Source organism: Solanum lycopersicum, chromosome 6 (genome assembly GCF_036512215.1).
Source record: "Solanum lycopersicum chromosome 6, SLM_r2.1".
Lineage (NCBI taxonomy): Eukaryota > Viridiplantae > Streptophyta > Magnoliopsida > Solanales > Solanaceae > Solanum > Solanum lycopersicum.
In genome coordinates, this window is record NC_090805.1 from 27768422 (window position 1) to 27787211 (window position 18790).

The window sequence follows — 18790 nt, forward strand, 5'->3', positions numbered from 1 at the left end:
AGTTGAGTGGCATATCTGGATAGTGCACAGAACTTAGCCTCATAAGCATTAACCGACATCCTACCTTGATCTAGGCTCAGGAACTCATCCCTTTTCCTATCCCTCAAAGTTCGGGGGATATACTTCTCCATAAACAAGATAGAGAACGAGGCCCAAGTCATAGGTGGTGCCTCTATTGGTTGACACTCAATATGTGACCGCCACCACATTTTGGCGTTCCCTTGAAACTGATAAGTCACAAACTCCACACCAAACCGTTCTACTATACCCATCTTGTGTAGTAGCTCGTGACAGTCAACCAGAAAATCATAAGCATCCTCCGATTCAGCACCCTTGAAGACCGGAGGTTTCAATTTCAAGAACTTACTGAAAAGTTCATGCTGATCACTTGTCATTACAGGCCCTGTAGTCAGACGAGGAAATGTGCCTATTTCCAATGGAACATCCATGCGGGGAGCCATAGTAGCCGCATGTTGTACCTCCGGAGCCTGAGGTGCTGGTGCAGAAAACACTAGGGGTGTCTGGCCCTGATCAGATAACCCGCTAAGATAAGCCAGAACCTGATTGATTATCTCGGGGGTAGGTTGGGGTGGCAATCCCTCATTCTGCACTTGTTCAGTTTCCCTATCCTACCCTTCTCTTATTACTTCCTCAGTCGGTGGAGGAGTCACTGCGCTAGTATCAGATGGTCTAGGTGCTCGTCCTCTTCCCCTAGAGGACGTCCTCCCACGACCTCTACCACGGCCCCTTGCCGCTGTTCTTCCTCGAGCCACATCCCCAGTGGCTGGCTCAGTTGTTTCTTGTCTGGCCAGTGTTGGTGTTGACGTAGTCGTTGCTCTAGTTCTAACCATCTGCGAAAGAGAATGAAGATGGTCAGATACCAATTCGTATCGCCTAGATACCAATTGGACTCAAGTAGTAGCACGAAAGAAAGAATGAAAGAGTGAAATTTTTCCTAAAGTCTTATAGCCTCTCAAAGAAAAGTAAAGGCGTCCCCCTACCGTTCCTTAAGACTCTACTAGACCTGTTCTTGTGTGATGAGACCAACGAACCTAATGCTCTGATACCAAGTTTTGTCACGACCCAAACCGGGTTGCGACTGGCACCCACACTTAACCTCCTATGTGAGCGAACCAACCAATATAAACCTTAACATTTCAATATAATATAAACAGAAAGTAATGCGGAAGACTTAAACTCATAAGTAAAAATAAATAATCAACTTATATAACTCAAAAGCTTATCATTATCCCCAGAAACTGGAAGTCATCATCACAAGAACATCTACTTTAGACTACTAATTCTAAGAGTTTCTAAGAAGCTAAAAATACATAAGAAGCTAGTCCATGCCGGAAGTTTAAGGCATCAAGACATGAAGGAGAAGATCCAGTCCAAGCTAGAAGCGTTAGCTCACCCTGACGATCCGGTGTGACGAAGACTGGCTTGAGTTACTGTTGAGTCGAAGATGACGGCACGTTTGCTGCACTCCACAAATAACAAGAAGAAAAACATAAAAGTAGGGGTCAGTACAACCCACGGGTACTGAGTAGATATAATCGGTCAACTCAAAATACAGAACAGTATATATCAAGTAATATCATAACTCAACTATAAAACTCAACATGTAGCAACAACAAGTACTATAATCATCAGTAAGTACCATCAAGTTCATCCATGAGGGCTCAAGCCTCAACACCATACTCATTTGGGAATTAAGTTTTATTAAATTGAGTATATTATCATCTTCCAAGATTCATTATCTTTCTTCCTCTTGTGTCGGTACGTGACACTCCGATCCCCTACTACTATGTGTCGGTACGCGACACTCCGATCCCCTAATTCTATGTGTCGGAACGTGACACTCTGATCCCCTACATGTGTCGGTACGTGACACTCCGATCCCCTACATATGTCGGAACGTGACACTCCGATCCCCTACATGTGTCAGAACGTGACACTCCGATCCCCTACATGTGTCGGTACGTGACACTCCGATCCCCTAATTCTATGTGTCGGAACGTGACACTCCGATCCCCTACATGTGTCGGTACGTGATACTCCGATCCCCTACATGTGTCGGAACGTGACACTCCGATCCACTAATATCATTCTGTAAATCATCAAGCCTTCTCTATACCAAGGCATCATCAATCCCATTACTTTAATTCATCAAGCCTTCTTCTATACCAAGGCATCATCATTAATAATGTATATTAAAGTTTCTTTTCAAGATTTGGGATTCAATATTTTCATCATGCTTATCTTATCACAATCACATAATCATATTCATGCAAACATACCATTAAGCATATAGTAGGGTTTACAATACTACCAATACATATCATTCACTATTGAAAGTTTACTTATGAAAGCATGAAAACCATAACCTACCTCCACCGAAGAATTGAAATCAAGCAAGTTAATCCTCAAAGCTTGGTGTTTTCCTCTTCTTCTCGGTCGTTTCTCTCTCTCCCTTCTTGTTCTTTCTATTTTCTTATTCAAACCCTCTTTCTTTTACCCTAATTAGTATATAATTAAGAATAAAAGATGGCAATAATACCCCACTAATTAACTTAGGGTTACCTCTTTTAACCCCCAAGAATTTGAGTTATTAATATAAACCCACGAAATCTATAATTAAGGAAAGAGTAGTCCAAAAACGTCCCTTAAAACGTGTAAGGAAATCCGATTCTGCCTGGGATTTGCGTAACCTGTGACGGGCCGTCGTGCCTGCGACGGTCCGTCCTGCAGGTCGTCGCAAGGGTCAGAGAGTCAACTTCCACTGAACAATCTGTGACGGTCCGTCCTGCCATTCCGTCACGAAGTTCAGAGAGTCGATTTTCAGTACCCAATTTCAGATTTTCTAAGTGTTTTGAAACGAGACCCTTCGACGGTCCGTCGTGCCCATGACGGATCGTCGTTTGGTCCGTCGCCTCAGCCAGTTTTTCCAGAATTGAAGTTTGTTGCTCAAAACGACTAAACAGGTCGTTACAGTGTACATCCTGCACTCCCTGGACGGATTTCACGAGAAAGGTTATTATTATAAAAGAAATAGTATAGTTATAAAACCAGACAACAAATTTAAACATTTGGTTGAACTGATAAATGTATATCTATTTTGCTTTGTTAGCAATTTTTGTTGACAAATATGTTTATTCATACTTTTTTGATAAGTTATTGATAATTTTTAAGATTTCTTTTATCGTTAAATTTTTATTCTCTTAGTTAATTTAGTATTTAGAGTTAAAGGTATTTATATGTATTTACAGTAACCTGGAGCATGGAATTCAAACGACACATTTTTATATATCATTATGGGGATATATGATATTGATTTTCTTCACATAGTAAACACAATACAAGTTCAAATTTTAAATGGTGTCTCCTTGTAATAATAACAAATATTTTCTCAACTGAAAGCTTTTAAAATAGATGTTTGATTTATTATTTTGTCACATTCGCGTACACACATTATGGTATGTGAAGCAATGAATATGATGTCAAGCACCGCTGGTAAATGTTGTCTCTACTTTTGTCAGAAATAAGTATTATTTTATTTTGGAGAAAAAAATGATGCATACTTCGTTATACATAATTTGCAATTATAAAATTTGTAAGTGCAATTTTTGTGTCTTTTGTTTTTCCACTTTACACTTGTACCTTCCGAAATTCGAATATGAATAACTTGTTGATTCTATATTTATTTTTTATCTATGATTGATATGAATAAAGTCTTGCGAATGGTGTATATATTTTATTTTTATTTTATTTTTGTGTTCTTTTTCTTTGTTAGATTTCACCGATCTAATTTTTATGAATTTTCTTATCATTATCGTAAGTTTATATTCTTACTTGTGATGAGGAAATAGTTCTTTAGAATATTACTTTAACATGGATAATTTGTAAGTGAAAGAGAGGGAGGAAACAAAAAATAAATTGAGTCATTTGAAATGAAGCTATGTTAATAATTAAAAATGCCAATAGATTATCAGAAACACCATAAAATTGATAAAATTAGAGGACTACCACAACAAAAGAAAGAGAGGCGGGCACATAATGTAAAAACGCAATCAACTTATTTGGTTGAACTAGCACAAAAGGTATATGAAAATACATAAAATATGAGTTCCGTAGGATAATATGACCCAAGTTAGGTTGAATGTATTTGTACAACACGAGCCTACCACAAGATATTGAATTAGTGATAATGTGAGCAAGAAATTGAGAAGCTTTAAATTTAATATTTGTAACCTCCAAATATTTAATCTAAAAGTTTATGATAACTTTTGGTATTCCTTCATTTTATCCATATAAATTCATCTTCTTTTTTTTGTTTCGTGAAATCCTTACGCAAGGTTAGCATTTCTATTCTATAGTTAAAGTAAATTGTTAGGATATGGGAGAAGGAGTTATAAGAATTCAGAAAATTCTGTCCTAGTTTTGTATGAATTTTCCCATCCACATTATTATTGATCAAAGAATATATTTTTGCTTCTCTGTTTTTTTTTTTTTTTGTAAGTGTGTTTTTTCTCAATTAAACTTCTTGATTTAGTTTCCCTTGAATGTTTATTTGTTGTAAGTCTTTACTCTCATTAATTTGGGCTTAATAGCCATTGTGACTTTATTGAAAGATTATTAACTATAAACCAAATATCAAAAGTTACAGTTTGTTTCTTAAAAAGAATTAGTTGGAAACATCAAAATACGCCCTTCATTTGGTATTTTTTTTGGTCATATTATTAAAGATTTGTTTGTCGTTGTTACATTGTGTTACTCCTTATATACATGTTTTTATAGAAATTTAGTCATTCTAACATATCGATGAAAATTTACGCGGAACACACGTGTCCAAAAACTAGTTAAGTGAATGAATTTACATTTTAATTTATTTAACTAACCGACAAATCAATAATTAATTATATTTTCCTCTTTAACAATTAATAATACATTATCAGTTCACACTGTTGTCGTTTTTATAAAACCTCCACTTTAGTAATTACTAATTGTCATAAAATATAATAATGACAAGTTTTAGTTTGTTTTATGGTATAACTTATTTTTTTCGCATGAATCCCCATATTACGATAATCTAAAACAATAAGACTAGATAAGAGGTTACTCATTCTTAGGGTTCAAACACGAGACTTCTACATAAGAGTGGATAAATCTCAATCATCTCACACACGCGTGCACACACGCACGCAAGTACGCACACGCGTGCACGCTCACCCACAGAGACTATCTTAGATAATTTTAGACAAATTTTGTATAGATTGAAATTAATTTTAAATGGTTAATTGTATACTTACTATGATTCATGTCATACTCTTTGTATGAGACACATTTGTCCAGGCGCTAGCGCGCGCGCGCGCGTGTATATATATATATATATATATATATATATATATATATATATATATATATATATCATCTTGTAAATTGTGTCGATAAGTTATTTTCTATTTCAACATTACATTATTTAATTTGCAGGTTACCTTGTGTCAACAACGACACATTTCAAGTAAGATTTTAAACAAGGTCACTCTTAATTTACTTCAACAACAAATGGTCTTTTTTTTTCATTCAATGATTGAAAAATCACATTCAAGTGGTCAAGTGTACAAAGATAAGGAATTTGACCCACTTAATTTCACAAATCCTTTAATCAAAAAATTAGATAAGCCTTTTAATTTTTTTTAAATGTTAAAGCAGATGTCGATCAAAATATGGGCTTGAAATCAAAGCTTAAGAACATAATCATAAGATCAAGGATGTGAAATAACTCCTAAAAAGTGTTTCTCTTGTAGTGTTCACTCAAACTTAGATTTTTAATGATATTTTTCTTTATTAGTATCTTAGTTCTCCTTCTTGTCATATCCACACACACACACCTTTATTTTTTATTTGAGTAGAGTCTCTTAAATGTTGGTTTTATTAAAGTTCAAAACCTTTTGAAAGGAAATTTATTTTTTTACTCTTCATTTATCAACATGTTCAAGGAATATAATTTCAAATCTTTTGACTTAAGAAGCTTCTTTTGGAGTTGGTCACATTGCTATAGTAGGTTTCAATACATTTCCATAGATAATTTGCATCAGTTTTTATATACACTCGAATACATTGTTATGCACTCGTAATAACGAAAGCAATAGATTCCACAAGGCATAAGCACACAATGTTTCTAATGCAAAGAAATTCTCAATCCACAAACTTCACTATACGACTTTTATAACAGTGATACAAATCTAGTATTTTCCACTTCAAAAACATCCAAGGAGTGGTTTCTTTGGAGAACTTCCAGTGGCCCGACATTTTGCTGCCATCTCCTCTGCGGTAAGAAGATCTTCTCCACGTTTAGCTTCAGTTATCGCTCTTTTTTCTTCTGCTGACTTGTGGACTAGAGCAATCTTGTTTTTCAGTTTCTCAATGTACTCTGCCTTCTTTTTCAACAATTGCTCCTGCTCACCCACAAGATGTGTAAGGCTAAAACAACCACGAATATGAACTTCGGAAGCTAAAATGCCATGAACAAGATGGTACGTAGAGATTGTAATTTATGGTGATTAACTATTGCAACCACAAATATGGTTGCAACCACAAATTGCAACCGCAAGAATATGGTTTTTGAGGCATTAACACATATAACTTGTATTAACTAATATCAAACAGAACCATCAAATAAATGGAAAGTGAACAACTACACATGATTAGTCCAACAACATTATTTGATGAGAATCCTAAAAATTATATTCCGGAAATTATACTCAAGCATCTAGCATTTCTTTTGACTGAAGACAAGCAAGCGGAATATTTGTGGCATTACGAGATCTCTCTTGGACTTATAATAACAAAATCACAGTCACCAGATGATGTAACCATAATAACTCGTTAGATTATAGCATGTACCAAAATAGAAGAATGACTTCTCACCTCAGTCCTTTTTAGCTCAGCCTCCAAGCTTGCTTTCTTGCTGTTCTCCCATGCAAGAATTTCAGCTATCTTTTTCTGAGCTCTGTCAACAAAGTGGGGAAAAACAGATTCAAATTATCAACTGTAGTCAAATTCATGAGTTATAACATTTCCTGAATCATTACACATAAAATGAATGAATTCAAATGCCATAACGAAGTGAAACAACTGTCATACATTTGATAATTTCACTTCAAGAAATAACTTATAAAATGCCTTCATGACAAGTAATTATCCACAACTTCATAACATACTTGTTTTCAGCTTTTGCTTTCTCACTTTCTTCCCAAGCTTTGATTAGCGACAATCTCTTCTCTGTCGTTAACCGAGCAAGAGTTGCATCTGAAGATTGTACATGCAAATTAGTTTTCATTGAGCTGTAGAGTGATTGAGAAGAAAAAAAAGTATAGCACAATAAAACAATCGTAAATACCTCTGTCAATAGATCCCTTTTTCTCAACGGGTACCAGCGCTTCTGCCAAGGACATAAAATTCATACGAAGACGTTAATTGTACAAAGACTATATTAAACTCTAATGTAATACTGTAGTTTATATAAATGAGCTCTACTAATACAGATGAGGGAGGGAGGAAGCAAAAAAAATTGAGTCATCTGCAATGAAGTTATGTTGATCATTTAAATTGCCAATAAATTATCAGTTTGTTTCTTTAGGTTCAGTAGGGTAATAGGACCCTGCTTAGGTTGAATGTGTTTGTGCAACACGAGCCTACCACACGATAATAAATTACTGATAATGTGAGCAAGATTTTGAGCAGTTTTGAATTTGATATCCGTAACCTCCAAATATTTAATCTAAAACTTTACGATCACTTTTGGTATTCCTTCATTTTTATCTATATAAATTCATCTTTTTGTTCATGAAATCCTTACCATGGTTAGCATTTCCGTTCTATAGTTACAGTAAATTGTTGGATATGGGAGAAGGAGTTTATAAGAATTCAGAAAATTCTATATTGATCAAAGACTAAAGAAGGATGTATAGACTAGATTTTTTCTTCTCTATCTTTTTTTTTTGGTTTGTGTGTTTTTTCTCAATTAAACTTATTGATTTAGTTTCCTTTGAATATTTTATTATTGTAAGTCTATGTTCATTAATTTGGGCTTAAATTAGCCATTGTGACTTTATTAAAAGTCTATTAACGATAAACCAAAGTTCTAAAGTTACAATTTGTTGCTTAAAAAGAATTAGTTTGAAACAATAAAATACACCCTTCATTTGCTGTTTTTTTGGTCATATTATTAAAGATTTATTTGTCGTTGTTACATTTTATTACTCATTAATAAAAATCTTCATAGAATTTTAGTCATTCTAACATAACATGAAAATTTATATGGAACAGAAGTGCAAAACACATGTTCAGAAACTAGTTAAGTGCATGAATTTGCACTTTAATTTATTTAACTAACCAACAAATCAATAATGAATTGTAGTTTTCTCTTTAACAACTAATAAGTTCACACTTTTGTCATTTTTCCTAAACCTCCACTTCAGTATTACTAAATACTAAGTGTCATAAAATATAATAATGACAAATTTTAGTCTGTTTTATGATATAACTTGTTTTTTTCTCATGAATTACCATATTACGGTAATCTAAACAATTAATTAATTAATTACATGGTATTGTCCATCGTTTACATATATAAATATTAGTCTCTAAGAACGTGTGTTACATGTTTAACCCAAACGATAATGTATTTATTTCATCTTCTACACAATTAATAAATCTTTAAAATTCATAATTTGATAAAAAAAAAATTTGATATGTGCAACATAAAATGTGTGTTGTAAAGAAATAATAGATTCTTACCAAATAAATATAACGAATCATCAAGTTTATCACATATAATTATAGTTATAAAAAATCACCATCTTGAAAGAAGGAAGAACAACTTTGGATTTTTAGATTGTTTGAATACTTCCTTACAGGGATAAGTGCTCCTATCCATGGTGTTTCTCCTTTCTGATTTTGGGTGGGAATTCATTTTTAATTGAAGCAAATCACTCATCTTTTCTATATGAAGAAGCTAAGATGAACTTCGTTAGTTTATGTGAAAAACTTTCTTACAAGGGAAGTGGTCCTTAGTAGAGTGTATGTTTCTACATTTCTCTTTTAGGAAAGCGATTCATTTATAGTTCGATCGACAAATCATATTTCATTAGAGAGAGAAAACTGCTTTGGTATTAGATTACTTGAAAACATAGAAAGCACTTCCCACAAGAATGTTTCTCCATTCTCTTTCACAGATGCAGTTTACTTAGGTCTGATCGATAATCTACCTTCCTTATAGGAGGAAAAAGAACTTTGAATTCCTGATTTATTTAAAAACTTCCTAACATGGGAAAGTGCTCCCGGCCAAATTGTTTATAAAATTCCTTTTTAGGGTGGCGATTCATTTTTGTTTAATTAGCATATTACCAGCAATATTGATCATAGTGTTTCTCAAGCTCAAGACAGAAATATAGATTGAAATTAAGAAATATTGTTGAAATGCTTAATTGTATGAGATGCGTGCAACATACTGGACTCGTGTGTTGCACGTGTGTCTCATACAAATAATATAGATGACATGAATCATAGACACTAGTATATATATAGCAAATGCATCTTCTAAATTTTGTCAAGAAGTTATTTTCTGCTTTAACATTATATTATTTAATTTGCAGGTTACTATGTGTCAAGGACGACACATTTCAAGTTAGATTATAACCAAGGTCACTCTCAATTTGCTTCAAGAACAAATGGTCATGCTATTTCCCATTCAATGATTGAAAAATCACATTCAAGAAGTCAAGTGTTGCACGTTTGTCTCATACAAATAATATAGATGACATTTCACATAGACACTAGTATATATATAGTAAATTCATCTTCTAAATTTTTTCAATAATTTATTCTCTACTTCACCATTATATTATTTAATTTACAGGTTACCTTGTGTCAAGGATAACACATTTCAAGTTAGATTCTAAACAAGGTCACTCTCAATATGCTTCAAGAGTAAATGGTCATGCTATTTTTCATTCAATGATTGAAGAATCACATTAAGGAGTCAAGTGTAAAGAAATAAGGAGTTGACATAGCTAATTTCACAAAGCCTTTTATCAAGAAACTAGATAAGTCTTTCATTTTTTTAAAAATGTTGAAGCAGTTGGCGATCAAAATATGGACTTGGAATTGAATCTTTACCATATAGTCAAAGCATCCAACTCACGCTTAGTTTGATTTTCATCCTATACTCAACAGCTTAAGTGGTGAGTCTTCATATTTGGAGGACGTTTCTTTATGCTTTCGATTTAGTTAGCTTATTATCAATCCTTTCAATTTTTTTAGAGTTTCTTGGGGACTCGTCCCAATAGCTCATCAATATTAGAGACTTTCAAACATAAAGTCAATGTTAAGTTGTTTTGGGGGTTGTTTCCCTAGATATTTGATTATATTTTCATTTGTAGTCCTTTAGTTTTGACTCATTTTACAGTTAGGCTTCCGCTTACTTAGTTATATTTTCAGTATGCTTATGATATGTCAAACTCAAAGTTAGCTTGGGATCGCTTCGGATCACTTGTGATCCTAGGTTCCGTGTTACATTTAGGGGTTACCCTCAAAAGTTGTATGTTTAATTGTTTACTTACTGTGATTCATGTCATGTATACTATTTTATGAGACACATGTGCAACGTACGTATGCAGATCCTAGTATATATATAGCCAATGCATCTTGTAAATTTTGTCGATAAATTATTTTCTACTTGAATATTATATCAATTAATTTGCAGATTACTTGTGTCAAGGACAGTACATTTCAAGTTAAATTCTAAACAAGGTCAGTCTCAATTTTCTTCAAGTGCAAATGGTCATGTCATTTTCTATTGAATGATAGAAGAGTCACATTCAAGGGGTCAAATTTCAAGAGATAAGGTGTTCGACCCAGCTAATTTCACAAAGCCTTTAATCAAGAAACTAGATAAGCCCTTCATTTTTTAAAATGTTGAAGCAGATGACGATCAAAATATGAACTTGGAATTGAAGCTTTACAATATAGTCAAAGGATCAAGCTCAAATCAGAAATATTTGATTAACAATTTAGGGTTGCGTCCAATTAGAACAATTTGGTATATATTAATAACACGAACCGAATTAATTTAAATTTGTCTCGCATATAGTCTATTAATGAGGGTAAGAACTCTTGATTATAAGTTACTCATTCTTAGGATTCAAACACAAGACTTCTACATAAGAGTGGATGAATCTCATTCATCTCCGTGCGGATGCACGCTCACATACACACACAAACAATTGTAGATAATTTTAGACAAATTTGTATAGATTGAAATTAATTTTAAATGGTTAATTGTATACTTACTATGATTCATGTCATCTGTACTTTTCGTATGAGACACATGTGCAATGTACATGTCCAGACGCTATTGTATGTGTGTGTGTAAAAAATGCATCTTTTAAATTGTGTCGATAAGTTATTTTCTACTTCAACATTTTATTATTTAATTTGCATGTTACCTTGTGTAAAAAACGACACGTTTCAAGTTAGATTCTAAACAAGGTCGCTCTCAATTTGCTTCAAGAAAATATGGTCATGCTCTTTTTCATTCAATGATTGAAGAATCACATTCAAGGGGTCAAGTGTACAAAGATAAAGAATTTGACCCACTTAATTTCACAAAGTTTTTAGTCAAGAAATTAGATAAGTCTTTCATTTTTTAAAATGTTAAAGCAGATGACGATCAAAATATGCACTTAAAATTGAAGCTTTAGAATACAATCATAGGATCAAGGGTGTGAAGTAACTCCTAAAAAGTGTTTCTCTTGTAGTGTTCACTCAAACATACATTTTTTATGGTGTTTTTCTTTATTACTCCCTCCGTTTAAAAAGATTCGTCTTATTTCCTATTTAGTTTTTTTTTAAAAAAAGAATGACCCTTTTCTCTTTTTGGCAACACTTTAACTTTAACTTTTTATGTGACATGTTTATGACCACAGGATTAAAGGTCGTTTTTGGTATATTTGACATAACATTAACTTAGAATCACAAGATTGAAAAGTCTTCTTTCTTTTCTTAAACTTTGTTTCAAGTCAAACTAGATCATTGTTTTTGAAACTTTGGGAGTAGTATCTTAGTTGTCCTTGTCATTTCCACTCCCTTATTTTTTATTTGAGTACAGTCTCCTAAATGTTGGTATTAATAAAGTTCAAATTTCTTCATTCAAAAATTATTTTTCTACTCTTCTTTTTATCAACATGTTCAAGGAGTAAGTCCTAATAAGAGTGTTTCTCAACTCTCCAATATTTAAAAATTAAAACAATTAACCAGTAATTCATTAGAGATAAATCAATAACTTTTTTTTGAATTATTGATTTTGGTTCGATCTTGGCCATGCTTGTACACACAAAGATAACTTGTGACATTTCATAAAACCCCTTTCAAGAATCAAATTCTGTATGAATTCAAACAAAAATATATTTCTAGCGAACGCTCAACCGAAAGATAAAAATAAACAAGAGCAATCTTAGTGCCTCAGTTATTTGACTATCCAAACTTTCACCTTATTGATGAGAGTTCGATTTCCCAACTAAAAGAGAATTTCACTTCTCTCAAAAGTCAGAGCTAAAACAGAGAAACAAAAACAGAGTCAAAAGGAAGAGATCAATTACTAGTTTCAGGTTCGACGATGACGAGAGCTTTGGAATCATCGGGTTTGTCTTTCGATTCTTCAGAAGGAGGTACAGTTGATAAGACGATGGCTTTCTCCTCCGCGGCATGTTCAGCAGTCTCCACTTTCTTGGCTTCTTCTTCACCCATATCTAAATCGAATTTCAGAATTGTGAGATTCAATCAGAGAGTGGGGTTGAAGAGAAGATATGTGTAATGGATAGTTGAAATAAATGTTGCCTTTAGAATAAAGAGAAAAGCTAGAGACAGAGTGGACACCCATTTATATAAGCTTAGCTGGATTATGATTTGTACATTTGTTGTAAAGGACCCCATTTTGTCAGCTGTCACAACACTCTCATAAACTTTTGTAAATATATAATCATGATTGATACAGTCGTTGGCCTAACTAAAATGATACGAAACAGGATGTCAAATTAAACTTTAAATAGTTTATGGGTTTATTATCCGTTATTCGATATTTACAATTGAATTCGATTAATCTAGATTCACATCAAGTAAGATTCCCTCAGCAGTAGAGCTCTCAAGGAATCTTTTTTTATATTCAAAACCGAAACTAAACTATATAATTACGGGAGGAAAAGTCTAGTCTCATTAAGTGCACTACATAAATTCAACTCTAAGCATGATTAGCCCATCCTAACACTTTCGGTTAATAATTGTGGTTCTCGCACTAGGTATCCAACAGGTGGAAGAAAAATATGATTAAAATATCTTGTTTGTCAAAAATACAATGCAAAAATTACTTATATTTTTGTAAAATCAAACTCAAAATAATACTACGAAACATGAAAGTTGACAAGTAATATTGAGAAATAGGAGAAAATATTTGCCTTGATTTTTTAAGCAAGTATCTCTCAAGTGTATATGATATGAATTCTTATACCACTATTTATAGTAATAGACTAGTTTTGGACACTTATGTTATATGTATATCCCGTGCTAAATTGTGTGGAGTTTGTATAAATGTATTTTTTTTTGCTAATTTTTCCATTTCGATTTTTGGAGAATATTCCATGATATATTATCTATATTAAACTTGCCCAAAACTAACTGGTAAGCGTAGCCCCATCCATTACACCAAATTCTTTGGAGCTAACTTACCACTTAGTAAATTCATGAGCGCGCACAAAAGGAAATTTCTTTACAAAAAGTAAAATTAATATTGAAAAATAAGATAAATCATTTGCTAAAATACCAAAATTACATCAAATTCTAAATTTCTTTAAATTATCGTTATACACATGCTACATGCTAACTCCATTTTACAACTACCTCAAGGTTAGAAGTTAGAACAGTGCAATTTGTATCATAAAAATAAAATCCAGGAAGGAGAAAAACCACATGGTACATTATTTTACTTTACTTTTACTACTATACTATAATAGAAATGGCTTGTGTGATTAGATGTTTTTTTTATTTCAAATCTGAGGTTATATTTGTCTTTTCACATACCTTAGTATTTCTGTGGAGGTGTCTTGAATGAACACATCATTGTTTATGTGTCCCTTCATTTTCATTTATTTCATTATTGTTGTCTGTGCATCAATTCCTTCTTGTTAGTGATCAATTGTTTCTCTTCTTTATCTGGGAAGTTTCTTCCATCGTCAACTCAAAAATCTCAATATATGCTCAGGTAATGAACAATTAAAATTGATTTTTGGCTCAGTTTGATAATCTTGAGAAAAAAAAATAGATTTAAGTTTGTTGTGATGTTTTAATTTTTCCACTTTTTTATATTAACAAATATCAATTTTTCATTTCTCCCATCTCTTTCTGGCTGGTGTGTTATTATTTTCACATTATTTTATTCATAAATTCGATCTGGGTCTCTTCATACTCATAATTTTTTTCAATTTGAGTTTGTTGATGTTCTATTTTTGCTTTTGCTTAGGAGAAGTTTTGTTGTTTCATTTTTTCATTCGTCAATGTTGTGTTTTAATGTTTTTTTGTCACATGCAGTAATTAATTTGACCTTCTTTCTGTTCATATGGATTTTTGGTGCAATTAAAGGGGATTAAAATTCAGAACAGATTTGATTCCTAGCGAATCAACTTTTTGGTTAGCTTCACATTATCAATGGCCACCAACATTTCAAGGGAGCAATTTAGAAAGAAAAAAAGAATGATGAGATATTAAAATTAACCATCTTGTTCCTAACTCCATGTATGTTTTGTAAGTTTTTGTATCTATGTAAATGGTGTATCAAGTCATTGTCAGCTGAGTTGGCCTTTCTGCAGGTGAGACCCTCAAATTAGCAAGTTCACTTTATATGCTATTTTGTTTCATGAAAATGTCTTTGTATTGTTGATGTTAGTCGTAGCATCATAAATCGTATTGTTTTGTATAGAAAAGGAGAATACTAGCAGAAAGTTGAAAAGATATTTCATAGATCGTATTGTTTTGTATAGAAAAGGAGAAAAGAGTATTCGATTATATTAGAAGGTTGACAAGGTAAACATTGATATGTTTTACTTTTTTTTTATAGTATAATAAGTAGTTTATTTGCATTTTTTTCTCTTTTCTTTGTAATTTATTATCAAATGTCTTAATTAATTGCTAAAGTAGTGAATCTAGCGGATGGAATTTCACCATAACATATTCAACAACAACGCATAGATGAAATTTCATGTATTGCATTTTTAGATTGGATATTTTTTATTATATATGCATTAAAGCAATGAAGGAAGAAAAGAGTCTCATCACAAGTGTGATGCATTGGTTCTTCCTTATATTTAACATTTTAAGATTCGAGGATTACATTTTTTATGCCTCAATTACTATGTTTATGTTAGGATATACTATTAACCATGCGTTTTGATATAGTATTAACATTGAACAATTGTTTATTTATTTATTCAATTCAATAAAGTGTTACATTAAATAGATCAATTGTCATATATGTGTCCTTAACTTATATAGTAGATGATTTGGTGTATAGAGTTTAAGATTATACACAGAAGATTAAATCATCAGTTCTTATAAGTTAAAATTTATAGTTCACAATCTTAGATGAAAATTTGGACAAAATCATCAGAAAGATTGTAGCACGAGATTAAATGTAATTTATCTTGATTATGAGAATGGCATAGTTCTAACTTCTCGTGCTAGTGCATTTGGTATGTATTGAACGGGACCAAACAGAGATAGTTGTTTTAGACTGACTGATAAAAACATATTCTCTAAACTATTAAATGTACTTATATTCTTAATCTTGATATAACGATTATGATCTGTATATATTATTTATCATTTTGACTTATTAAAAGGTGAGATTCTGAGATGGGTCAATATGCCTGGTAGATTGGATGATAATAATATATATTGGTGAAATAATTAGTTAGTTGATGGAATTCATGTCTCAGTATAGAGATTGATGATACACCTTTTATGAGAAGCTTGTAAGTTTTCATGTGTAAATCCGGCCGGTAGATTTATGAATCTGGCACATGAAATAAGTTAAGTATTGCTCTAAAAGAAGTTAATCATTGAATTAAATTCGTCAGTAATTTAATTTATTGATTAGTATCGGTAATCTTAACATGGGGAATCAAATAAGTGTTTAGTGGTGAATTTCGAAATAAATAGAGGAGTTCAATTACGAATTTTTAGTGGAATGATTTGTAATTTATTATGGTAAGAATAATTTAAATTAATTATTTAGTAATATTTCCATAATAGGAAGCCTCAGTAATAAATTCTGTGGTCCCTCCATTCCCCAATTTAACTAGAACTCAGAATCCTATTTTCTAGTAGAAGATGGAAAAGTAGCGTGAGTTTTTTTTTTTAAAGGGAAGAAACGTGTGTTTCAATTTTTCTTAAAAAAAATGCTTTCTTCTCCTCTTTGGACTAGGAAGACATCTCTATAAATAGGGATTCTTCTAACCTAGATTGAGAGAGTGTTCTATACAATACTTGCCCACCCAATTATTGAGAGAGTTCAATTGTTGATTGGGATCACTGTAGAAGACTATAGAACTGGAGTTGAATTTACTTCAAGATATCTACACACGCTTCAAGAGGTAATCCTGAGTTAATTTTCAGCATACTTTGTATGTGATAACTATTTGTGATTGTTATTTATATTCATGCAAGATGTATGATTCTGGAATGCTTTCGCTGTATATGCTATTTTTCAACAGTTTATTGACTATGGCAGCCCAATTTGGCGATGATCCCAACATCGCTATTGACATGCCGATTAGATATAAATATTTGATATGATTAAGTTTCTATCGAGATCAAGATACTAATAGTTCATTAGCATATAGTAATGTTAGTTATAAACTTGAAGGAGAGTCTAGAGGTGGAGTCAATGGTGTCACGCTTTATCACCACACAACAAAGTAGATTTTGCCGCCCTCCCAATCCAGTTTACTTCACTTTTCATGTAATGTATGTATGTATCTCTTTCATCTTTTGGGTTTACTATCCTACTCTGTGCTTGCTTTGCTTTTAGTTTGATTTCAACTTGTGTTTTTTGTTTAATCAAATTTATGTCTTCAGAAATATTTATATATGTTTGTATTGTTTGTTTCAACTGAATTTAGAGCTTTTTGCTTCTTCTACTACTTTAGTGTTTGATTTTACAATGCGCTCTATCTTTTAAATGTATTTATTTATTTTTTGGAGCTGCCTCAGAGTACTAATTTTCGTCAGTACGTTATTTTCAGCTTCATCATAGGCAATCTTTTGTCAATTCTTTGGATTAATTAGTAAATAGTAATTTAGATGCCCATGAATGGGTTTAGACTTCAGAGTTAAAACTCTGTTTATGTGATATTGCGTTTATTAAATTGATAAATATAGATCTAATAGTTCTATTTTTTGTTTTACGAATCGTTTCTATTACAATATTTTATACTACATTTCAGTTCCTTCCTTTACGTTGGACTGCTTTTCTTTTTCTCAAGTCTATTTTTTTGTATAAAACTTTGACTTATTTGGATTTCTGCCGTTTATTTGTGGTAATTCAGATGACACATTTCTTTATGTACATAGATGAACATTATAATAGATTATGTTGTGAAAATTTTAGAATGAGATGTTACTTTTTCCATTATATCTGCAATTTGCAGTTGTGATGAATTATTTTTTATTTTGCTATCATGATTGAAGGTTAAACAAAAAATACAATATGAATCAACATAAAATAAATTTCTTCAATGTGGATAATTAACTAGCTTCATGCCAGTTTTTTCATTTTTATGTGATATTGATTATTCCTTTTTCTAAAACTTTAACTATCTGCAAGTGTTTGATATGATTTTTGGTGTGAATCAGACTTAAGTTGCATCTGACATAGTCGTTCGGCTTAGATTTATGCTATGATTAACAATGTCTCTTTCTCATGTATATGGTTAAGTGAGTATACGGTGAATCTCCTTAATGATAACTTTGCAATTGTAATGAAGTGTTTTTCATTCTTCTATTGCAAGAGTCAGTGAAGTGCATCTTCTTAAAATTTCACATTCTATGTGGTTATTGTCCTGCTCACAATATTCACTCGTAGGAGTCCATTTACGCATTCAGGTAAAAAAAACTCTTGGGAAAAGAAGAAGACATCTTCATATACGAAAATATAATGAATCTGGAAAAAAGAAATCACCAATCTTAATGGTGGCTTACAGATGTTTTTACTTGATAGTTGAGCATTTCAAGTGTTATATTTCTCTTGTTATAATCCGTGAATATTTATATAATTGACCTCAACTTAATTAATATTAGTTGTGGCATGATTTTTTTTGGCCGTTATTGGGTTAGGAATGTAGGGAACTCAAAAATGGGTAATTAAAAAGAATGGTATTTTCCATGTATGAGAGACAAATTGGACAACTGCTGCAGGTTATTACAAAGCTATTGGAAAAGATAGGGAAATTCATTAGATTAAAACTTTGATTGGTGTGAAAGGAACTCTGATTAGCTATAAAAAGACATGTATAGCTAAATATTCCACTTTGAATCTGAACTAATTTTTCATTATCTGTGGATACTTTTTTTCAAATATCGGAATGTAGGCAAGACGCAACACTATATAGTAGTGCAACAATACGTGTGTCTTTCTCAGTATACAAGCATTTAGCTCGCAAATATCTTTCAATGTTGGGCC

General features: G+C 32.1%; 1 protein-coding gene and 1 long non-coding RNA gene across 2 annotated transcripts; one reads left to right on the forward strand and one right to left on the reverse strand.

The window, feature by feature from the left end:
- Positions 1–6061: 6061 nt before the first annotated feature.
- LOC101266641 (remorin) lies at positions 6062–12937 on the reverse strand. Its single transcript, XM_004240689.5, has 5 exons — positions 12663–12937; positions 7403–7444; positions 7224–7311; positions 6931–7012; positions 6062–6458 (listed from the first exon to the last, which is right to left on the reverse strand). The coding sequence occupies exons 1-5, from the start codon at positions 12808–12810 to the stop codon at positions 6261–6263; spliced, it is 558 nt and encodes a 185-aa protein (XP_004240737.1). The 5' UTR covers positions 12811–12937; the 3' UTR covers positions 6062–6260.
- A 1234-nt stretch (positions 12938–14171) lies between these two features.
- On the forward strand, positions 14172–18576 carry LOC104647857 (uncharacterized). Its single transcript, XR_741882.4, has 2 exons — positions 14172–14317; positions 14644–18576. It is a non-coding gene; the product is annotated as an uncharacterized lncRNA (long non-coding RNA).
- The last annotated feature ends 214 nt before the right edge of the window (positions 18577–18790 follow it).